Source organism: Ctenopharyngodon idella, chromosome 20 (assembly GCF_019924925.1).
Source record: "Ctenopharyngodon idella isolate HZGC_01 chromosome 20, HZGC01, whole genome shotgun sequence".
NCBI lineage: Eukaryota > Metazoa > Chordata > Actinopteri > Cypriniformes > Xenocyprididae > Ctenopharyngodon > Ctenopharyngodon idella.
In genome coordinates, this window is record NC_067239.1 from 27,495,619 (window position 1) to 27,520,543 (window position 24,925).

At 38.0% G+C, this 24,925-nt stretch overlaps 3 protein-coding genes across 11 annotated transcripts in view; 1 reads left to right on the forward strand and 2 right to left on the reverse strand.

Annotated features, from left to right (window-relative positions):
• Positions 1-1,732, reverse strand: part of efr3bb (EFR3 homolog Bb (S. cerevisiae)) — a 40,736-nt gene extending 39,004 nt beyond the window's left edge. Inside the window, exon 1 of the mRNA XM_051875199.1 lies at positions 1,570-1,732. Within this exon, the coding sequence (XP_051731159.1) occupies positions 1,570-1,576 (7 nt within the window). The 5' untranslated portion in view covers positions 1,577-1,732. The remainder of the gene's footprint in view (positions 1-1,569) is intronic.
• si:dkey-206f10.1 (adenylate cyclase type 8) lies at positions 1,641-23,920 on the forward strand. 7 transcript variants are annotated; one of them, XM_051875190.1, is made up of 20 exons: positions 1,641-1,788; positions 2,723-5,751; positions 6,522-7,515; positions 7,711-7,860; positions 8,018-8,148; positions 8,473-8,584; positions 9,085-9,212; positions 9,463-9,621; positions 9,789-10,011; positions 10,109-10,294; positions 10,821-10,921; positions 11,045-11,249; positions 12,514-12,612; positions 12,698-12,870; positions 12,968-13,049; positions 13,222-13,380; positions 13,761-13,907; positions 14,003-14,095; positions 15,116-15,233; positions 22,582-23,920. In XM_051875190.1, exons 3-20 carry the CDS (start codon positions 6,625-6,627, stop codon positions 23,007-23,009), a joined length of 3,585 nt encoding a protein of 1,194 aa, XP_051731150.1. In that variant the 5' UTR covers positions 1,641-1,788; positions 2,723-5,751; positions 6,522-6,624; the 3' UTR covers positions 23,010-23,920. The 7 variants fall into 7 exon arrangements, with proteins under 7 accessions (XP_051731150.1, XP_051731149.1, XP_051731152.1 ...); XM_051875189.1 differs by lacking the exon at positions 22,582-23,920 and adding an exon at positions 15,655-16,505; XM_051875192.1 differs by lacking the exon at positions 22,582-23,920 and adding an exon at positions 15,655-16,505 and having other exon boundaries at positions 9,789-9,978.
• LOC127502326 (adenosine receptor A1-like) lies at positions 18,019-24,196 on the reverse strand. Of its 3 annotated transcripts, none has more exons than XM_051875210.1 (3): positions 23,949-24,196; positions 20,545-20,692; positions 18,019-20,334 (listed from the first exon to the last, which is right to left on the reverse strand). In XM_051875210.1, exons 2-3 carry the CDS (start codon positions 20,684-20,686, stop codon positions 19,532-19,534), a joined length of 945 nt encoding a protein of 314 aa, XP_051731170.1. In that variant the 5' UTR covers positions 20,687-20,692; positions 23,949-24,196; the 3' UTR covers positions 18,019-19,531. The 3 variants fall into 3 exon arrangements, with proteins under 3 accessions (XP_051731170.1, XP_051731169.1, XP_051731168.1); XM_051875209.1 differs by having other exon boundaries at positions 18,019-20,418; XM_051875208.1 differs by having other exon boundaries at positions 18,019-20,692.
• Between the last annotated feature and the right edge of the window lie 729 nt (positions 24,197-24,925).

Consider the following 24,925-nt stretch of genomic DNA (forward strand, 5'->3'; position numbering starts at 1 on the left):
CTGGCCAAATCCAAGGACTGTCCTTACAAACAAGACTACAAGTAGGCCCAAAAGAAATCTGCACCAGCAGAAACCTTCAAAAATCAAACCTCCAGAGACTTCTGCAGAATGGAAATGACTATAATTTACAAATGCTTCCAGTTACTACTATCAGCGGGTGTATTAATACTCAAAATCTGAACAAAAGAACAAAAAAGTTTGCAGAATCCATAAAGTCATAATGTGATGGAAGTAGCAACAGATCTTTTATTAAGTATTGTGGTGTACATCCAAACAGATCATCAAATTAGAAAAAAATGTAGGGCTGCTAGGGTGGGGACGTGATTCAGTCCATCAGTTTTTGATTGGATGGTGGCAGATCCGAATGCAATCTTGCAGTTGATTGTAAGAAAGGGGCGGGTTTATGCAAACTAAATGTCTGGATAAAATTTTGGCAAAATTTTGCTGGCAAAAAAGGTCAATTTTCCATTGTTAATAGCATAATGATGTATAAAGCACTGCTCACACTTTCCATGCAGCTTTCTGTTGGTCATCACAGCAAATGTCCATGACCAACATGAGCTAAATCTGCGCGTGGAACTTTTTCGGCCAAATGCAAAACATAAACGTAAGCATAGATGAACTGTTCCCAATAAGATCCTTGAGATGCATTTAGAAAATAGATAGGGTGAATTTCTATTCATGCCGACTTTAAAGATCTGCTAAAACTTTCATTGACAAAGATGTGGTGTTTATGCACTGACATTTCTCATTTCTGGGAAATTGGCCATAAATGCTTCCACCAGACACACTGAGTGATGTGGACAATTAAACACAATTGTATTACATACTCTGCATGCCAGCAAGCTAATTAAAAGCCTTTTAAAGAACTCCTGAATAAAGATGTTTTATACCTGCAAAACTTCTCCAACAGCACAGCCAAATTCAACCAAACCAAATATTATTCACCCTGAAAGAGTTAGTTCACTCAAAAATAACATTTCTGTCATTAATTACTCACCCTCATGTCGTTCCAAACCCATCTTCGGAACACAAATTAAGATATTTTTTGATGAAATCCAATGTGATTACAGTGGTTTAACCTTAATCATTATTAGTCATTATTTTGGTTTTGGTTTTGCACACAAAAAGTATTCTCGTCGCTTTATAACATTAAGGTTGAATGACTGTAGTCACGTTGACTATTTTAGCAATGTCTTTCTCTTTACTACTTCTCTGGACCTTGAATGTGGTAATTTCATTGCTTTCTATGGGAGACAAAAAACCTCTCGGATTTCATCAAAAATATCTTAATTTGTTTTCCGAAGAAGAACGAAGGTTTTGCAGGTTTGGAACGACATGAGGGTGAGTAATTAATGACATAAATTTCATTTTTGGGTGAACTAACCCTTTAAAAATGTACTGTCGTAAACAGTTTCCAATTAGGTTATAGTAAATACTACAGTTACTAGTTTACCATGGTTAATTTTTGTAGGGATTCATTCAGTTATATACATTCTATTATGCGTTTCATGTATGTATGTACTTCACATGCATTGAACCTTGGATAATGTAGAATCAAGCTCATACCGGTCATGATGGCTTCCAAGTTACGCCAGATGTCGCTCTTGCACTCAACCAGTTACTGCGACGCACCGGCGTCCAGCGGTCCAAAGCCGGACTTCACGCCAAACAAGGACGCTACTTTCCGTTCACTCACAGTAGGAAAGCCGCAGGCTGGTGTGGGGCCTACCGCTGAAGCACATAGATGAGTTTCAAAACAGATCCCGCTACACTTCTTACATTTGGGTACAATTAACAACATGTTTGTGTGTTTGTGGGTTTTATGATATCAGTAAACGTTTTTGTGAAAAATGTTTTTCTTGTAGCTTTCCAGTCTGTTATTGTGAGCGATTTCTAACAAAACGCGAATGTAAAAATTTTAGTAATTAACCACGTTTTAACAGCGTTTTTCTTTTAATTCAGTTAATAAACGGACTTAATAATCCTCAAATAATGTGAGGAACATCTTAAGAAATTAACTGTCTAGACAGGGTATGTAATATGTACAGTTATTACAAAAAAAAAAACAAAAAAAAATTGTTTGAACATGCTCGTTTGACATATTAACACTTTCATAACTATATATATATAAAAAAAAAACCCTTAATCTCATATTTTTTATTTCCTCACCGCTTGTTTTCAGCTGCATAGTCTGGTAGAACATAAAGCTCCTCTCATGTTCCGTCAACGAGCCAAAATAAACATAAGTGACTCGAATTCACTGCCTCTCATGTGAATGACAGTCCTTCCACACAGTGATTCAGACTCACACACTTCCTCTGAGAGCTGCACTATTACAGGAAAGCTGCATAGAGGAACTCAACCCTTCCAGATTAATTCATCATGCATTACGTAATTTTAATAATAGTAATAGTTTTTTTTTTTTTTTTTTTGACATTTATTAGAAAAACCAAATTAATTCATCATGCACTAAAGCGTTGGTTGCTGTTCTATTTTTTTATTATTAATAACAATAATAATGTGAATTAAAATTAATAGCTGAACATGTCCATAAGAATTCATTATGCATTGAAGTGTCAGTTTATTTTTTTTATTATTAAGAACAATAATAATTCAAATTCAAATTAATAGCTAAACACTTCCAGAATAAGTCATCATGCATTGAAATACCAGTTTCTATTTTGTTGTTTTTTGACTTTTCTGAGAAATGGCTCTTTAGGTTCCTGGAATCATTGCGAAGGCTTTTAATTGCACTGAAGCTACAGATGAAGACATGATGATGAAGATACTCTCTTTAGTGATGTCAGGCTGGCACGTGAGCAGTGATGCATTGTGAAGCACAGCTGATACAACCACCTGATGGCAGCATGTCATGCAAGTGGTGCCGGGCAAGGCTTGACCATTGAAATTTTGCAGGTAATGCAGGTACATTCTCAGTCTATTTTTCTTAATCAAGATTAGAAACATTTAGATTTGAATCTAAATTAAATAAATATCATTAAAATATATGTTTCAAACTGTCAACACTTTAGTTAAATTAAGATTAAGAAATTAAGTTCAATATTCAAAAGCAACAATAACATCATGACATTATGCTGCTGAAACATAATGTTTCAAATGATTTGTGTGTGTGTGTGTGTGTGTGTGTGTGTGTGTGTGTGTGTGTTTACACTGGCCAGGAGCCACTTTCTTTAGGAGTGTTTTTAGAAGAGCTAATACTCTCCTTCACCTTAAATCACCCTCACCCAGTTTAACCTCTCTGCTACTTTAGTATGTTATCTTCTTTCTTACTGTATATTTCTGTCTGTAGCATGCCAGTCAACTGTGTCCACAAATCATGCACTCAGTTAATATACATTCCCCTGGTTTCACAGATAAGGCTTAAGCTAGTCCTAGACTAAAATGCGTGATTGAGCTGTTTTAACTGAAAGCAACCTGTACTGACATATCTTAAAATATGTCAGTGCCATTGTTTTGTATCAAGATGCACACCAGTAATGTTTTTTTTTTTCTCTAGTGAACGTTTATAAAAGATATTTAAATATCCTAATTGAACTAAGTACACTTCATAGCAGGCAAAAATGGATCCACTGCTGTTTGACAACTCGTCACATATTATTTTAAAAAGTCATAAATGGATCCCACTTTGATAAATGGAGCAGTTTTCAAGTGATTAAGAATCCATCATCATCAGCAAGGTGCACTTCTAGCCAACATTTTGCATAATTCATTTGGCAAGTGTAATCCCTTTGGTTCTACTCACACCGCTTCAAGCGGGATCCGAACCGGCGTTTCCAGCATGAGAGGCGGGCACGCTAAAAACCACAGCCTTAGTCGCTAATGCACTAAGGTTTTACCTGCACATCTCTTTACTAGCTGGCCTCTGTTACACTAGTTCGCCAAAACGTGGTTTGACCTCCTTGTGCACAAGAAAAGTAACTGCTAAGTTTAACTCAGATGGGGTTTGGCCAGGATCAGAAATAGCAGTTTTGAAGCCTTAGCTGGGTGCCTGGCAACACGTATAGGGCTCAGGATAGATCTGCTGCTGTTTAAGGAGGACTGGATTGAATCATGTGTGTATTAACTGATTAGTGAGCTCTGGGAATCCCATTAGAGCCAAGCTACCATTGCTAATGCTGATTAAGTCCCTCTAGAGCCCACCATAGACCACAGTCCACAGTAAAATCTCATCCTCTCCCAGTAATGAAGCTGCATGAAAAGCACTCATTTTTTTTTACTTTTCATTTCCATTAATGTGATGCACTATTTTGTAGATAAAGACTGTGGCTCTGTGACTAGCTTTATCTGTGATTAGCTATGACAGTAGGCCTACATCCATGGTGACCATATGGTCAATGTGTTCAATAAGTCTACCCATATTTCTCTGTCTGGTTTTTCCTCATTTTCCTAACGTGAAACAACATTAGTGGTGCTTGCTAAGGCAAGCCTTACTTGCTTAGGTTTAGGTGTTTGTAGAAATCCCCAACTTTAAGTATTAAACTTATTTTCTAAGCAATCAGACTATTTTCACATAGTGAATGAACAACCAGAACACCCTAGTCACCTCCTAGCAACACCCTTGTAGCAACTACCCACAAACTGCTAATGTCTTGGCAGCAAGTTTAGCGCAGGCAAGTACCATTCACGTTTACTTCAGGAAGTGTGTGATCAAGAATGTGCACTTATTTATTTCAGAACGATGGTTATGGACAAACTCGTTCATTTATATATGATTACACTGAAGGGTTCACATAAAAGAGTAGGTAGTACCATTGTAATTGATTGTGGTGTTTTGGACATGTACAGTATCATGGTATGTATCTAAGTATATATGTATAAGTAAATGGTACATCATGTGTCATGAATCAGCAATTGAAACCATTACTGTATCCTGGTACAGCAATAGTAAGGGAGCAAGTGTTGTGCTAGTTGACACTGAGTCACTACCTTTTAGTTTGCATTGTTTAGTATTTCCTGATTTTGCCTTGTGAAGACTTTCTCCTCATCAGGTCACTGTCTGAAGTCTTGTGCATAGTGCACAATTAGTAAATTCTGTCTCAAGCACTTTATCCAGCTTATAGCCAACATTAACTGATCCTACTGACCTGCTTAGCTCAGTTCAGCCAATCACATGCTTTCTTTTGATATCTTTTACTCCTCTGCCCTGCCTCTGTTATTTTAAATATAAATGTCGTGTCAAAATTGTATGTGTCATTTTACATGGATTTTCATCCTGTCTGCACGTATTTTGTATTCTTTGCATTTACATCGTTTACCCTTTTATCTTATTTCATGAGAGATCTATTGACAGAAATCTCCCAGAAGTGTTAAGGTACTGAACTTTGACCCTGAAGGGCTCTTGTTAGCTCAGGTTTTCTCTACTGTGCATCATGTGATGTCAGTGATGGATGCTTTGAGTAGCCAGGGCATGAGTGCTGAGTAAGTAATCCTATTTGGGAAACTTGAGCTTCCGTCTCGCTTTCGGCGTGGCAATCTGTTGATCGCTTCTCAGCTCATTGAATTGGAAAAACGTGTTGTGCTTTTTCTTCACCAAGTTGGTATATAGATTGCGTAGATATTTTGCCTATGTCTTTCTTTACCTGCGTTTTGAGAAGAATGCTGTGCATAACAACAATATCTAGGATGAAGAGAATCAAAGGAATGACTCTTTGATGGAGGTGAAGAAGTGGATTTTTCAAAGAGCAGCAAAATGTACAAAGAAGTGTTGGGAAGTTTATTACTTCACAGGTAAGCAAATTAATTATTATTTCCAGTGCTTCATGATTGATACATAAAAAAATTATGGGAAATGTTGGATGTATATATATTTCTATTTTGATGTATAAATATACATTAACATTATTTATATGTTTAAATAATTATATAATAATTAAAATAATTTTTGTATATTTATATATTACAGAAAAAAATCCTAATGTGTAGGTTATAATATTTTCCAGTCAGTTTCTATACTAGTGTAAAAAATAAATGTTTATTTATATAGAATTACTACAAAAAATACTGTATATAGAATTTTATACCAGCATTTTGCTTTTAATTTATTATCTAGTTTTAGAAACAACATTTACACTGTACTGTACATTGTGGTAAAGATTGCATAAAATACCTCTTGCGTTGATCACTTCTGTTTACATCTGAAATCTGTAAACTGATCTATGCTTTCTGAGTAAGAGCTGGTTTAAGTTTGGATCACATGTGTGGGACGGGTTGTGTACGGTGAGATAGAGCCACACAGAAAGGGATTGTTTATAGCAGCTAACAGTATTACGGAGCTCAGTACTAAATCTGGCAGCCTCTTTTAGAGCATAGGGTGACATCACAGGTCCAGTTAATCAGCCTGATGTGTCAACAATGCAGTAAAATGTTGTTACTTGTACACCTGTAGAATACATTCAACTAATGCAGTTAGCAACAAGCAACAAGAATTTGCTTATGGCTTTAGAGAAAATACATATTATGTGCTGTAATTTCCTTTTTTTTTTTTTTTCTATTTTCAGATGCAGATGACCCTGAATGGGCCACCTAAACTCCTCTCTGAAAAGGAGATTCAGCGAGTTCCTATCTCATGGGTAATGGTGGCAAGATAAGCCTGTGGTTGTCATGGTAACATTCAGTGACACGACTGACATTCACAAGATGCAGCCACCATCCTGCATACCCACTCCAATGTCACCAGGTGTACGGCGCAAACAACTGCTGTGGCAGAACGCCGTGAAACACATCATCAGCCAACGGGGGCTGAGGCAGCAGTTCGGCATGGAGCCGGCCCAGAAGATTCACGTCACTGATGCCTATATTGAGGAAATCAACCAACAGATACGCAACAAAGCATCACGGGGTATGACTAAACGGCGTTCCTCGGTCGCCAGAGTTCATCCATCCTTTTTCGGGGAACGCGGCAGTTCATCTAGTACGCAGACTGGAGCCTCTGCGGACTACGTCAGTGATGCTGACTTTTTTGTGCACTGGGGCCACATCATCCATGGGGTGTATGTGCCAACATTGAGACACATCTTCAAATCCAAAGATCTCGAGAAACTCTACCAGCGCCATTCCTCACACACTAGAAGAACCTCATTAGTTGTCACGAACATTATTGATGCAGCTGCCAAACTGCACCTCCTTTTGCTCTACCTGGCCATGGCACCGGACGGTTCGGACATACTGCTGGGCTGGTTTACAGGGTTCTTCATGGCCTGCGCAACTGCCCTGTGTGTTTTGGTACTCACCTGTAAACGCTCACATTCCCCAAGATGGTTGCATTACGCTGGTATGGCTAGCTGGCTGTCACAGACTGCTCAGATATTGGGTGGGCTGGCATACGGATTGGAAAGAGACCAATCCTGGTATGTTCTGTTCACCCTGTTTGCCACATACACTCTGCTGCCACTGTCACTGCTCTGGGCTATCGGAGCTGGCACACTCACCTCCATATTGCACCTTATTGCAGAGACCATACGTAACCTCAGTGAAGTGGGACTACTAAGAAAGGTAGAGATGGATCATGAATGGATAGATGGTATATATATATGGATGAGTCAGTGACAGGTGTATATGGTGATGGATGTATGAGTTGCTTGTCTAACCAAACAAATCATTTACCAATCTAGCTCTAGTTCTCCCAGGTACAGTAATTTCCTTTTCCTTTCTGAGAGAGCTGTTCTCAATTGGCCTTTCTATCTTTAGATTCTCGCCAAGGCTTTACTGTACACATGCATGAACGTGGCGGGTCTGTTCATTCATTACCTGACTGACCGGTCCCAGAGACAAGCCTTTCTTGAGACACGCCGCTGCATCGAAGGCCGCATGAAACTAGAAACGGAAAACCAGAGACAGGCAAGAGAAATTAAAGTCTGTATGAGATTCCAGTATCTTTTGTCCAGTAATGGTAACAAATTAGCGTTAATATGAGAGATTGGAAGAACACATCTAGTATATGTGTAAAAGTTGGTTCAGTAAGAATATCTGAGGTCAGGTTTTGTTCCCACCTCAGGAGCGTTTGGTGCTGTCGATCCTACCCCGCTTTGTTGCCTTGGAGATGATTGCTGATATGACTTCTATGGATGATGACCTCGATCCTCAGCAATTTCACAAAATATATATCCATCAGTACAAAGATGTCAGGTATCCCATAGCCTCTAACAGGACATGTTTCAGCGATAAGTTATACAGCAAGGATAAATAGAATATGACCATTCCATTCCTAATGAAATATTATTTTCTAGAGGAGATCATTTGAACTTACTAAAAAACAAACAAACATTTGGATCACCTAAAGAATGTAATGTCTATGTTGTCTTTAACACCCTAATGTCACTGGAAATGTAATTTGCAGTTTGGTCCTCATGGAAAGATGCAATTCATGACTGAACTAAAAAAATATTACTAATTTCTCACTGTCACTACTTAATCTTTATCATTACCTCACTTATTATCTTTCCTTCACAGTATCCTCTTTGCTGATATAAAGGGCTTCACACTATTATCCATGAACATGTCCGCTCAGGAGTTAGTGCGCTTACTCAATGAGCTCTTTGGACAATTTGACCGGCTAGCTGAGGTAAGCTTTCAGATTTTATATGATTTTCTGAAGTTGGGATTTTAGAGCTTCCAATAGAGTGTCTTAATTTGTGGGCAGTTGTATCCTAATGGTTAGAGAGTCGGGACTTGTAACCCGGAGGTTGTGGGTTTGAGTCTCAGTACCGGCAGGAAATGTAAGTGGGGGAAGTGAATAAACAGCACTCTCCACATTACCCACAACTGAGGTGCCCTTGAGCAAGGCACCTAACCCCCAATTGCTCCCTGGGTGCTGCAGCAAAAAAAAAAAAAGAAAAAAAAAGAAAATTGCTCTGGGTGTGTATTCAATACTCACTGCTCTGTCCACTTGGATGGGTGAAAGGCAGAGCACAATTTCCAAACATGAGACACCGTACTTGGCGTACAGGTCACTTCACTCACTCATATCTCACTCATTGAAAAATCACTGACAAAACACTATAGTGCATTTTAAAACTCATCTAAGATGTGTTCGGTTGATATTTCCAATGTGTGTCTTTTTAGGAATATGACTGCTTGAGAATAAAAATCTTAGGGGACTGTTACTACTGTGTGTCTGGAGTACCAGAGCCTCAGCGAGCACATGCCCGCTGCTGTGTGGAGATGGGACTAGCTATGATCAGCACTATACGGTACGACACAGTGCCATTCCCTGTATAACCATGTTCTGAGAGTTTCTGTAGAGTTGGAAATATTATGTGCTTTAGATGATTGAAGTGAACAACTGTAACGCTGGATAAGGTGAACATCGTTTTGGTTGCCTAATTCTGGAAATCTGAATCAATGGCTCTACATATATTTGTGACTTAAACTAATATTAGTTTACTTTCCTTCTGAGCTTATTTGTACAGGCATCAATGATTTATATCTGTATATTCTTAGATCTATAAGGAGACAACTGAACTTTGACATGGATATGCGGATTGGGATCCACTCTGGCTCTGTTCTTTGTGGGGTTCTTGGTCTACAAAAATGGCAGTTTGATGTGTGGTCCTGGGATGTAGGCATTGCCAACATGCTTGAAGCAGGGGGGATCCCTGGGTGAGTGACCAAAACTTTATCGAGGGGGTAGACATTCCAATGTTACATTACCTCAATCTTTGCTCCAAGACTTTAAACAGACTAATTACTAATGTTTGAACAGTTTCACTTACAAGGAACTGCTTCTGTGTGTAACACTCTCTTCTGACTGTCTACTTTATCAATAGACGCATTCACATTTCACGCGCTACTCTGGACTGCTTGGATGGGAACTACCAAACAGAGGACGGGCGTGGATATGAACGCAATGAGTTCCTGCGAAAACACAAAATTGACACTTTCCTTATCTGCCACAAGGAAGAGGACCTAGATGAAATTAAAGCAGATCATCCAAAAACCCATCCCTGGAACAAAGAGGTTCCATGTAGCAACATCATTGATATTAACTGTGTATGGCTCTCTATCAGTAGAACAAAGAAAAACACTGAAGATGATTTCCAATTCTTGTATAATGGGTCTACCTCTCTGGTGAATTTTAACCTTGCAGATCTTGGCCTCCTTCTCCAGTGGCTCTTACACACAACTTCCTACATCCTCAGTGTGCAGATCCACGTCCAAGGAGATCAACAAACGGATAGAGCATGCAGTTGATCTCCGCAGCAGTGAGCGCATGCGTCAGGAGCACATCACTCCAGCCACATTGGTGTTTAAGGATACACACATTGAGGAGAAGGTACATGGGGCAGAATGTGATGTGATATGTGAAAAAAAATATTGTCTTGGACTCGAGACCAAGTCTGGTCACAAACTCAGGAGCATGTGGACTTAACTCTGACTTGACATGACTTGGTCTCTGTCTTGACTTGGACTACAACAACACTGGTTTGGATAGTCTAGATCAGGGGTCCTCAACTCCAGACCTCAAGATCCACTTTCCTGCAGAGTTTAGCTCCAGTCTGGATTAAACACACTTACCTGCAACTTTGGAGTATACCTGAAGTCCTTGATTAGCTTGTTCAGGTGTGTTTGATTAGGGTTGGAGCTAAACTCTGCAGGAAAGTGGATCTTGAGGTCCGGAGCTGAAGACCCCTGGTCTAGATCATGAAAAGACCATCATGAAAATCATTTAGCAATCCGATTGATCATAAAACATGAAGTTACTGAAATGTGTATGTGGCCAAAGATTTGTTTTCTTTCTAAACCTAAGGGTGTCTTTTGAATCCACAAACTGACTGTTTATATTTTGCTCCTTGGTTCAGTTCTCACAGGTGAGGGATGAGATGTTTAAAACCAATTTAGTATGCTCCTTCATCATGTTTCTTCTCCTCATGACTGTCCAAGCCCTCATCCCTGTACCCAGGTAAAGAGTCTAGTCAACTGATGTTTATCACGTGAATAAGATTATATTTTTGTCACTTTTACATAGAGCTTATGTGTTAAGCTTCACCTTCATTCTCCACTGTCTTCATTGTCTTATCTGCAGGTTGTATCACTGGACAGCATTACAGTTTTGTCTGTTCTTGCTGGGATATCTATTATTGCTTGTGATGGTCCTGGCTGAAGAGTTCAAACATTCTCCTGGTATCCTTCAGCAGTTCTGCTGCTGGATCCATGAAAACAACAGTATGCGGAACATTCTCACTGTCACAGCTATAGCCATTAACTTTGGCATGGCCCTCTTTGACATGGTGAGACTTGCATGAATTTATTTTTTGTGCAATTTTAAAAAACTCAATTTTGAATTCTGTGATTGGTTATGATGGCATTTTAGGTGGTAAATGTCATCAATTTGCCTCTAGAGCAATACCCAAACATAACATGTAGGTTTTTTTTTTGGATGGTGTGGCATAGTGGGTAAAGCTCAGGGCTGGTAACTGATGGTTGGCTGATTCAAGCATCGAGTCCTTGACAAAGGTTGTTTCGAGATGGTAAACATTGTTCTGTGAAACTCTCATGGGATTTGCATGTGCTCCTAGTACCAAGGTTAGGGTTAGAGATAGAATTACTGTGGGATTTTAAATAAACTGTGTATGAATGTCGAATGTGAATCTCGCAAGATGTTTTGGAAGGGGTTATCTAGACACAACCCTTGAACAAGACACTTAACCCTGCTCACCTTGTATTTTGTTAAGTTGCTTTGGATAAAAGTGTGCTAAATGACTACTTACCAGGTCAAATTACTTAAACGGTCTCATAAGGGATTTTCACACTGCGCTTAACCCCAGTCATTCTAAACACCGCTTTTAACCCTGCTTATGAAGAGGGGTTAAAAGCCACCCACTGCTTATGAACCCCTGCTCCGGAGCAGAGTTAGCACCGCTTTTGCGATGTTAACCCTACATTGCGGTGCCAAACTTGTACAGTGTGAAACAATGCAACATTAGAATGTTACAGCTAGATGCTTTGCAACAGACACACAATCGCCTACTCATATTGCCTGCTTTGGACAGTCACGGAAACACTGCGTACTGTATATAAACAGTGAATTCAGCGTTTGAGAGGGAAAATGTCAAATGCTGACAGAAAACGCTATAATTTGAATGAAGAAGAGACTGTTTCATTACCTTTATAGTCTGAAATGTCCATTCAGTATAATCTCGATAGTGCAGTCTATATAAACAGGTTGCATGCTTTGTTTATGCAATCAATGACACTGACACCGCAAATATGCAAATAAGAATGTTAACCCAGGATTTAGGAATGTACAATGTGAAAAGTTAGCTTATAAATACCCAGGATTAATTGTTAACACCGGCTAAATTATGAGCAGTGTGAAACATGAAGCAAGATAACCCAGGATTCCGTTTACCCGGGGTTTAGAATGACTCGGTGTTAATTATTTAAAGTGTGAAAAGCCCTATAGTATGTTTTAATTGTTGGAGGATAAAAATTGGGCTTTACAATTACAGTTTGGCTCCATTTATTGTAATTTTTCATCTTGTGTTTATTCAGATATGGTGTAACTCTACTGAGACAAGAGAAATAAACACCAGTGAAACAGAGGAATATCAGACCAGCCAGAAGACGCTTACTGCCTGCACCTATCCAGAGGTGTGACTTCTATATAAACAGTTCTGTTGTCAAGATTTCACCTACCTGTTATTATATTTCATGCTTATCATACTTATATATACAGTTCTTCATTCTGAGTGGGGTGGTTTCTATGGTGACCTGTGCTGTGTTCCTGAGGCTGAGCTCTCTCTTGAAGTTGACTATTCTGTTGTTGGTGGTTGCCATCTATACTTACTTCATCGAAGTGTCCTTCCACATGCTGTATGTACAACAACCAGAGCAGAAGCAGTTAAGTAGGTGCGTGTCTATGATAAATCTCTAACACACTATTTAGAAATGCTTTTAAAAACTACTTTCATACACTTAACGTTTATTTGCATTTTATACTTATAAGGTCCCACTACCTCAGAAGAAAGGGAGTCTCAATTCTGTTGATGGCAATGTTCATCGTAGCTGTGTTCTACAATGGACGACGGGTATGAAATTTTCAGGTTTTTTTTTTTTAGTTTCAGTGTTCAGTTTTGACAACAAATTGTTCTGAAGCATAATATTCTCTATAGCATGTATTTCATTATCTGGCAGGGAATGGGAAAACATAGGAAAAATGTAATTAATATCCTTATTCTGTACCATCTCATTCTGATTCAGTGGGAGGCCACAACAAGGCTGGACTTCCTATGGCGTTTGCAAGCTCAGCAGGAAGTGCAGGAGATGAGAGACCTGAGGGAACACAATGAGTGTCTACTGCATAACATCCTGCCTGCACATGTTGCTCGTCACTTCCTAGAGAGGAACAGACATGACCAGGTATATCAGAGTCATATATAAGATACTATCAGTGATGATATTAATTATGAGCTAATTTTAAACTTAAAGAAAATGTGAGTGGTACTTACCTGTGCAGAATTTGCTCCCATGATCCTAGGGTGATCTTATCATCCGTCAGGTGAAAACAGTAATAGCTTAGAAATATCACACCTCAACAACCTGCATAGTTTGAGGTATCATTAACATCCATAGCAGTTTTGAGGTTGTATCGATCCCTAACCTGCAACTAATTTTTCAGAAGCCTCACACATTCACAGAAAATTGTGCAAAATAAGGTGGATAAGCAATAATGACGCACAACTAATCAACCACAAAAACCAAATAAAATTCCAAGCTTTATGTTGTCTTTGTCCTCTCAGGAGCTGTACTCTCAGTCCTATGATGAGGTGGGGGTGATGTTTGCCTCCATCGCTGGCTTTAATGACTACTATGAGCAGAAGGAGATCAAACACGAGGGAGTTGAGTGTCTCAGACTGCTCAATGAGATCATTGCAGACTTTGATGAGGTAGGACTTAGATGAAAGTTAGTACTTTTTTGTTGATATTTATCTATCATCTGTCTTACACAAGCCCTCATTGTTTTTGGTTCTCTCTGGAAAAGTTGTTGGAGGAATCATATTTTTTGGACATTGAGAAAATCAAAACCATTGGCAGTTGCTACATGGCAGCATCTGGTTTATCACCTGATAAACAGGTAAAACATGCTAACAGAAAGACCCCCCCACCCCCACCCCCCCATTCATATGATTAACCTACTTAATTATATACATTTAACAAAACTGTACAGACATAATACTTTTAGCAGATATTGCATTTGTATTTAACTGAATGGTAAACAGTTTACAACTGTTCCTTAGATCTTACTTTGCCTCTGTGCGTTTGTGTGTCTATTTTACACTCTTGATGTTTTAGAGTTTAACCCATTCATTGCCGAGTAGTTTTGCCTGCATTACAGGATAAGAAAGGCATGGAATCAATTCATTTATAGTGCGTTTAAAACATGTCTATATAAATAGTTTAATAATTAGGTTAATAAAAATATAAAAATAATTTAAGATAAATACATCTGGACTTAAAAAGTGTGTGTGTGTGTGTGTGAGAGAGAGAGAGAGAGAGAGAGAGAGAGAGAGAGAAAGAGAAAGAGTCTATTTTACACTCTTGATGGCTTAGTGTTTAACTCATTCATTGCTGTCTGCAGTTGCCTGCATTAGGGTAAGATATTTCTTAGGCCTTATCTTATAATATCAATTTGAATAACAAAACAAAGTCATATAACCTGTTCATTTGTAGTGCCCTGACAATATATTTTTATATAATTAGTTTATTTATTAGGTTAATAAAAATATAAAATGACATTAACATAACTACGTCTGGAAGCACAACATTTTGAGATGCAAAAGATAATGACCTATGACACCCTGTTACATGCAGTTTATCTAAATTTAAATGATGTAATGGATGTGACCGTTCACAGTCATAGTGGCACCAGCTGGCTGCAGTAAATGTGGCATATTCAAACGACTTTGACATACTAGTCTTTTTACATTTACCCGCTTTAAATACATGTTGCCTATCGTGCATAGCTGCCCTGAAGTTACTGGGGTTGGCGGTGGTGCTGGGGCTTGGGCCCGTCATCGCTGCTTGCAGCTATATTTTACATTTGTAATTTCCAACTATCTATGCACCATAATTGTTCTGTACTTCATCCTGACAGTCTCGTGTTGTGAATGACCTACATCATCTCAGTGAGTTGGTTCTGTTCGCTCTGGCTATGCAGGAGACCCTGAGAGAGATCAACAAACATTCTTCAAACAATTTCCAGCTGCGTGTTGGTAATGGCTTGTGGAATAGACCTCAGTCAAAGTAGATGCTATATCTAATCTGATGCAAATGAGACTCTAAGGTATAGAAGTAAATATTGCGTACCTGGGTATCAATCATAATACATTTCCATAACAAATATGGGTTGTATAACATATTGATCAGACTGTACTTCTGTCTCTCACAGCCTTGTCTTGGTTCATGTCACATTTAAGAAATAATTCAGCTAAATTAATTAGCATTGAATGGCTTCAAAAGGCTTTTTGGATCTTGACAGACCCTGTATGCTTTCCTTGTACAAAAAAAAAAAAAAAAAAATCTGTCCCTTTAAATATGCTGTCTACTCTGACTATGAAGTCTATATACAGTTACCTATAATTTATGACAATAACAATTAGTATATAATATGAGTAACGTCAATATACCCATTAGGAATTGCCCATGGCCCTGTTGTTGCTGGGGTCATCGGTGCCACCAAACCCCAGTATGATATCTGGGGCATGACAGTGAATTTGGCAAGCCGGATGGACAGTACTGGAGTCAGTGGAAGGATTCAGGTCCCTGAGGCCACACGTAATATTCTAGCAGACTGGGGCTTCGTGCTAGAGTTACGTGGTGAGATATACATCAAGGGCGTCAGTGAGAGAAAGGGACGTGTCCGAACATACTTCATCAGCACCAAAAGGCGTCAGATGGCAAGCAACGGTATTGCAGACAGAGGAAAGAATGGACGCAGTGGGAGGACCACCCTGGCCGCTGTGGTCTTTGGTCTTGTACAGGCTATTCACAGAGAGAAACAGAGAGGTACCAATGGAGGTTTCACTCTGCCAAACAGCAACTTTAGCCACTTAAAATTATGATGTGAAACATCAAACCTGGATTCACTGTAACTTGAATTGAGACACTGCCTTCATCTTCAAAAGGATACCTCAAATATAATATAAAATCCTCATATGGACTTGTCTATAGAACACAAGTAGAATAATGGAATTATTGAAATTATATTTTCATGAATTTCACTTGGGACTTCTTATAATGAAACAATCTAATGAGACTTTGCAGGTATATATTTTACTTTGCTACAGCCAATGTAAACGTTCTGATAATTATGTGAAAAAGGCGGTTTACAGAATTGTTCCTTATTTCTGCCATGACAGCATAAAATACCTCATATGTACCACAGATACAAATTGTGCACAAACTGTCTCTTCTTTGTAAGTTTCATGATCACTACAATTCTTTTGTACCTCACAAGAATAATAAAGATAAGAAAATGTAAAATATTTTTTAAAGTCTAAAATATTTGTTTTTAAAGTTAAAATATAGTTTTATAAGTTAATAATCTATATTTTATTCTTTACTTTTTCTGCGTTTACATCAGAGGTTTGTTTCTGATTGATGTTAATATATATGTAAATGCCATTTAAAATGTAAATGTACATGTGTAACAGCCATTTTATATTGCCTTGGAACTGAACTGTAGTCAGTAATGTGTGCTAAAGGGGATATTTACATGTACACCTTTATTTACCAGGAAATACTTTCATATAATTAATGTTTAATGATCAGAGGATCTTATTTAAAAATAGAAAATGTCACACTTAACACCCACACGACACGTTTACCACAAACTGATTTTATAGTCTTTTTGTAGAATTTGTCTAACATTCCACGGAAAATGGAATGGTATTCTTTCTTCTAGTACACATTCAATTACGTGAATTTGCATAATGGAATGATTTCATAGGCCTATATTTATATGTATGAATGAAATAAAAAATAGATTAATGTATTTATCTTTTTTTCTGTTCTCATCTTATCATGATAAAAATCTAGGCTCAGTAGTGTTCCCAGATGCCAAAGTTTGCCCATCCCATCCCTTACCATGATAACTACAGTTCAGGCCTAAATACTATAGTTATTGACCGCAGTTATTTTATGTATTTTTAAATTCAAACGAAAGATTTGAAGTGAAGCATCGAAACCTTTGCGAATTATTTGTTTCGAACCAGTGATTCAGAGCGCGCATGAAACTAAATCACGTGACTTAATAATAACAATGAACAATAAACGAGACTTCGAAATGTCAATGGTTCTTTGTGACCCCATGAAACTGTATCTATGTCTATATCTGAACTCGGATCAGTTTTTATACATTTGTAGACATTTTAATGACACGTTTGTCATAATAAAAAGTAAGAGTTGTAGTTAGTTGTCTCTTATTGGGATGATTAACAAAGATCTCCATTAAACAAAACAAGCCTTACAATTTAATTAAACAACATATACTGACTCTTCATATTTGATAGTATTATATGATTTGTTAATTGCATTTAATAGATTTGATTTTAATAAAACATTTGCATTTGATTTGGTTTGTAAAAGGTGTTTTATACGCATGTTTTTGGTGCATTTACACCGCTCTGACCAACTGGCATCACCAGCGTTTCGAGTGAATCATTTTGCAAAGCAAAGTTTCGAAAAGCTTTGTTCCATTCCCATTCAGTCAGTTCACTTGGTACAACGCATGACAATGGGATATCACGCTCTTGAGATATCTGCTGAAGACACCTTTATTCACGCCTGAAAGACCAATGGCGCATGACGACGTAGGCCAGGCCACCTGCCACAGCTCGAGGTACAACACCTCTGGGCCCCGTGCAGTCGGAGGCTTGGTGAAGAGCTGGACTGAACAAAGGGAATGATGGGTAGGTGGCCCCGGCCACGTCGTCATGTGTCATTGGTGTGAATAAAGGTGTCTTCAGCAGATTGCGCAAGAGCGCGATATCCCATAGTCATGTGTTGTACCTCGTTTCCCTCCTTCTGGGAACAGTAGTTATATGCATAACTCAACATTTCTCCCATCACTACATCTAGTAATGAACAGGTTATCAAGTTATAAGGAATGAAAGTTATCATTAACAACATACCACCACTGCTTCTTACCACTGTGGACGTACAAATGTCATAATGTTTAAAACGTCACAAAAAATACACTGTTGTCGGAAAGGTAGATCGAGTTCAATTAACTCTGTCTGCACATATTGTCTACTCTAGAGGAATGTAGACTAGATTCGTTTGGGCTGGTATTCTACACGGGTGCTTCTGTACACAAACTGAAAGAAAACAGTGGACCCAGAGAAACCTCGGCTTGGTCTGATAGATCGCTGGCTGCTTTGTGAGCTGTCGTGAGGAACTAGTGTTTAAACCAGAGTACAGTGCCGCCCAGAGGTTTTGGAGCTCTACGAGATGAAGACAAGGTGGAGCTGAAGAAAAGACTTCCTGCAGTGAAGAATGATGGGTGAGTGTTCGGTTTCTTTTTGCTGTCATGTTGCCTCAAACTGTATGAGCACTGTTTTAGGATGCTTTTTGCTTTATTTAGCTTCACAAAAAATGCTACATACCTGTTTACGTAAACTAGAAAGGTTGGTGTAGCCATTTCAGCTTAAAAGATTTTGTGTGGATCTGTCATAACAGGAGCAAAGTATCGCTGTCTGTGGTCTTTAGAAGGGCTGCACGATTCATCGGAATAAAACCGAAATCACAATATGGATTAGTGCTATTATCAAATCACAGTTGCTGCAGTTTAATTAAATGCATATATGCGATGCATGTTTCAGAGTGAAGTGTGTCACTGTTTTCTTTTTCACGTGTTTTCAGTGTCTCAGAGCACCTCAGTTATCAGTAAATGCTACCCCACGCAAACTCGCCTCTGTGCTGTGAGTTTAGGTTGCTTATAATTTGCATTGAACATAACATGTGCCAACCATCTTCCCAAATATGTAGCAAGAAGCACTTATAAACTGCCTGTTGACAACAAAAAAGACTTTAAGGGCTCTCTGCATTTTTTTGCCAAAATAAAAGTTTGATCTTTAATATTTTAAAATTCTTATTTTGTTTAATATTTTTTATTTAGTAAATATTTATAATCATAATTACAATAATAATTATTATTTTATAGTTATATTGATATAAAATCACAAAATGTTTGTCCAAATTGTGCAGCTCTACAAACAAGCACAGCAAACCCTGACCTTTTTTATTTAAATGGCATTTTAAATCGCAATCACAATTTTTATCTTAAAAATCTCAATTTGACCCCCCAATCATGCAGCCCTACTCGTAAGTAAAAAATTGTATTTTCTCTCTCAAATTAAAGAATGTTTCTTAGAAATATATAGACAAGAGTGACAAAATACAGGTCTGATTTTACACATTCAATCACCTTAGAATTTAGTTTTTACTCCCATTGTTTTGATTGAAGGAACTTTTCAGTCTTTACTTTAGGACTAGACTAAGTGTTTAACGTTCAGGGTCTTTGTGTGTTGTTGCATCCCCTGTTATCATGCTGCTCATCACCATCACTGATGCCCCTGCCACATAGAAAGATAGCCTTGAAGGCTTTTCTGAAGGTTTTCATCCTGTAGGCGTAGAGGAAAGGGTTAACAGCCGAGTTTGCGTGGGAGAGAATAATGGCCGTTAGTAGCAGCGGTAGGGGAACGGGACATGATGGGCACAGCAGCAGGAAGCAGTTTATGATATGTAGCGGAATCCAGCAGACCGTGAAAAGGAAGAGGACCAGAAAGAGCGACGTGGCCATTTTCATCTCTTTCTTCATCTTCGCCGTTCCCTCTGTGTTGGTCGCGCCACCCCGCTCTGCTGCAATCCTCCTCAACTGACGTTTGACCGTGACGAAGATCTGCACGTAAATAAGGAACATCACCACCAGTGGGGTCAGGACGCAGACGAAGAAGTTGAAGTAGACCATGTAGGTCATATCCACCACCAACAGGAAGATACAGTAGCCCGTCTCAGGTGGAGGCTTGTGCCATCCCATCAACGGCACCAGACCGATCAGGAAGGCCAGTGTCCAAGTGACGCACAAGACCAGCACTGCGTTGCAAGGTGTCATGAGCCGGTGGTACTGGAAGGGCATGAAAATGGCTACGTAACGCTCCACAGCGACTGCCAGCAAGCTGAAGATGGAATTCTGGGTTAACATGATGAGCACAGATAAGATTAACAAACACAGATGCAGATTGTGCCGTGGAATTCCCAGGTCCGTCATAATGGCGCAGGGGATCGCCAGGGAACCCACGCATATATCCGCCACTGCCAGCGAAACCAGAAAGTAATTAGTAACTGTTTGGAGCTTTCTGTTTAGTCCCACCGCAACACAAACCAGCAGGTTGCCCACTGTGGAGAGCAAGGCAATGACAAGCTCGGCTATCATGTAAGGCAGGTTTATGGATGCTAGGATGTTGGGTGCAGCTGTTGTTGTATTTGTAGTAGTAGTAGAAGAGGTAGTTTGTGTAAGTTTACCTTGCGTAAGTGTGGACATGGTGGACAGACCATAGGTGAACTGCACAAATGTGTTATTTTCATAAGAGGTGACTTTCATATAAGTTGTGTTGACGTAGAGCAGAGTCAGCAAGAAAGTGAAGTTGGTGATAGACTCGTTCATTTTGACCTGTAGACATAAAAAGAAAAACAATGAATGAAAGTCAGATATTAAGCTTTGTAGTAAAATGATTTGTCTGATTGACTTTACTATGCCTTTGAATGAGGAATTGACCTTCCGAATAAACCGTCAGTAGGTAAAAAGAAATCAAGAACTCATACTTGTATGTTACTAGATCTGATATGTGTTATCCAGTGTTATATCTCTGAAAGTGTTTAAGTCAAAGTAAAGCAGTGAGTCAATGAACAGTGTAGATGATAAACAAACAAATCATATGCTCATATACTTTAACATTTGTTCTTTCCTTATTTAACACTTTTCATATATTCATGTATATTATATTTATATATAATTATATATATTTATATTTTTTAATATAATAACTAATGTTAAAATGTAGTTTATTCCTGTGATGCAAAACTGAATTTTTTTCAGCATCACTACTCCAGTCTTCAGTGTCACATGATCCTTCAGAAATCATTCTAATATGCTGATTTGCTGCTGAGGAAACATTTCTTATTATTATCAATGATTAAAACATATTTTTATTATTTGAATAGAAAGTTCAAAAGAACATTTATTTGAAACGGAAATCTTTTGTAACATTACAAATGTCTTTTCTGTCACTTTTGAACTATTTAATGTATCTTTGCCGGATAAAAGTATTAATTCCTTTCAAAAAATATATAAATATAAATAATATACACTAATGATGGGGGAGGAGAGAGAGTGAGCAAGAGGGAGATTTGAGTGTAGAAAGAGAGACGGCTGAGAGACATTACAAATGAGAAAAGGTCCATAGCAGTTTTGAGGTAGTGTCGAGCCCTAATCCAATCCACCATATTTTTAACATAAGAGCAGGCATCCACTTACAGTTATTTGACCTGTACAAAAACATGCTTGATATTGCAAACTGGTGTTTGCTATATTATTTTAATACTTATTATCGTAATTATAAACACACTGGTTTGTAGTGCAAATAGTAATTCTTCTAATTATTTATGGAAGTCTCATACATTCACAGAAAATAGCTTATTTCCGTGTTGCAAAATAAGGTGGATAAGCAATAATGACGCACAACTAATAAACTACAAAGACCAAATAAAAGTCCAAGCTTTATATGATGTCTTTGTCCTCTCAGGAGCTGTATTCTCAGTGCTATGATGAGGTGGGGGTGATGTTTGCCTCCATCGCTGGCTTTAATGACTACTATGAGCAGAAGGAGATCAAACACGAGGGAGTTGAGTGTCTCAGACTGCTCAATGAGATCATTGCAGACTTTGATGAGGTAGGACTTTGATTAAACTTTTTTGCTGATGTTTTATCTCTCATCTATCTTACACAAGACCTCATTGTTTTTGGTTCTCTCTGGAAAAGGTGTTAGAGAAGTCTTTTTTGTTGTTGTTGAGAAAATCAACCGGCTACATGGCAGCATCTGGTTTATCATCAGGTAAACCAAGCTAACAAAATGGTAATGGCTTGTGGAATAGACCTCAGTCAAAGTAGATGCTATATCTAATCTGATGCAAATGACACTGTAAGGTATAGAAGTAAATATTGTGTAGTATTGTTGTGTACCTGTGTGTCAATCACAGTACATTTCCATAACAAATATGGGTTGTATAACATATTGATCAGACTGTACTTCTGTCTCTCACAGCCTTGTTTTGGTTCATGTCGCATTTAAGAAATAATTCCGCTAAATTAATTAGCATTGAATGGCTTCAAAAGGCTTTTTGGATCTTGACAGACCCTGTATGCTTTCCTTGTACAAAAAAAAAAAATCTGTCCTTTTAAATATGCTGTCTACTCTGACTATGAAGTCTATATACAGTTACCTATCATTTGTGACAATAACAATGAGTATATAATATGAGTAACGTCAATATACCCATTAGGAATTGCCCATGGCCCTGTTGTTGCTGGGGTCATCGGTGCCACCAAACCCCAGTATGATATCTGGGGCATGACAGTGAATTTGGCAAGCCGGATGGACAGTACTGGAGTCAGTGGAAGGATTCAGGTCCCTGAGGCCACACGTAATATTCTAGCAGACTGGGGCTTCGTGCTAGAGTTACGTGGTGAGATATACATCAAGGGCGTCAGTGAGAGAAAGGGACGTGTCCGAACGTACTTCATCAGCACCAAAAGGCGTCAGATGGCAAGCAGCGGTATTGCAGACAGAGGAAAGAATGGACGCAGTGGGAGGACCACCCTGGCCGCTGTGGTCTTTGGCCTTGTACAGGCTATTCACAGAGAGAAACAGAGAGGTACCAATGGAGGTTTCACTCTGCCAAACAGCAACTTTAGCCACTTAAAATTATGATGTGAAACATCAAACCTGGATTCACTGTAACTTGAGTTGAGACACTGCCTTCATCTTCAAAAGGATACCTCAAATATCATATAATATCCTCATAATGACTTGTCTATAGAACACAAGTAGAATAATGGAATTATTGAAATTATATTCTCATGAATTTGGAACTTCTTATTATGAAACAATCTAATGAGACTTTGCAGGTATATATTTTACTTTGCTACAGCCAATGTAAACGTTCAGATAATCATGTGAAAAAGGCGGTTTACAGAATTGTTCCTTATTCCTGCCATGACAGCATAAAATACCTCATATGTACCACAGATACAAATTGTGTACTAAACTGTCACTTCTTTGTAGGTTTCATGATCACTACAATTATTTTGTACCCCACAAGAATAATAAAGAAGATAAGAAAATGTAAAATATTTGTTTTTAAAGTTAAAATATAGTTTTATAAGTTAATCGTCTATATTTTATTCTTTGCTTTTTCTGCGTTTACATCAGAGGTTTGTTTCTGATTTTCACTGAGATGTTAATATATATGTAAATGCCATTTAAAATGTAAATGTACCTGTGTAACAGCCATTTTATATTGCCTTGGAACTGAACTGTAGTCAGTAATGTGTGCTAAAGGGGATATTTACACATACACCTTTATTTACCAAGAAATACTTTCATATAACTAATGTTTAATGATCAGAGGATCTTATTTAAAATAGAAAATGTCACACTTAACACCCACACACGTTCACCACAAACTAATTTTGCAGTCTTTTTGTAGAATTTGTCTAATATTCCTCTAAAAAAAAAACTACCATGATAACACCATGGTATTCTTTCTTCTAGTACACATTGAATTACGTGAATTTGCATAATGGAACATTTTGCATAGGCCTATATTTATATGTATGAATGAAATAAAAAAATAAATAATGTATTTACCTTTTTTCTGTTCTCGTCTTCATGATAAAAATCCAGGCTCAGTTGAGTTCCAGAATATCAAAGTTGGCCCATCCCATCCCTTAACAAAAACTTTACCATGATAACTAGTTCACGCCAAAATACTATAGTTATTGACCACAGTTATTTTATGTAATTTAAAATTCAAACAGAAAGATTTCAAGTGAAACCTTCGAAACCTTTGCGAATCATGTTTTTCAAACCAGTGATTCAGAGCGCGCATTAAACTGCCCAAGTCACATGACTTCAATAAACGATCTTCGAAATGTAAATTGTAGATGTTTCTCTGTGACCCAATGAAACAGTGTCTATGTATATATTTTATCTGAGTTTTTATACATTTGTAGACATTTTAATGACACATTTGTCATAATAAAAAGGAAGAGTTGTAGTTCGTTGTAATCTCTTATTGACCTGATTAACCAAGCTCTCCATTAAACAAACAAAGCAAGCCTTATAATTTAATTAAATAACACATATTATACTGACTCTTCATATTTGATAGTATTATATGATTTGTTAACTGCATTTAATAGATTACATTTTAATAAAACATTTGCATTTAATTTGTAAAAGGTGATTTTTTTTTTATACATGTTTGAAACGTTTTCGGTGCATTTACACCGCTCTGACCAGCAGGCGTCACCAGCGTTTCGAGTGAATCATTTTGTGAAGCAAAGTTTCGAAAAGCTTCGTTTCTCCCATCACTACTTCTAAGAATGAGCAGGTTATCAAGTTAGAAGGAGTGAAAGTTATCATTAACAACATACCACCACTGCAGACGTACAAGTGTCGTAATGTTTAAAACATGTCACTAAAAATACACGGCCTGTGTCCGAAATCGCCTCTTATACCCTTAAATAGGGCACTGTTTGAGGGGACAGCCATTTGTAGTGGTGTCCGAAACCACTGTGGACGTTTTCATACAATCCTTCAAGTGAAATATATCAATGGACTAA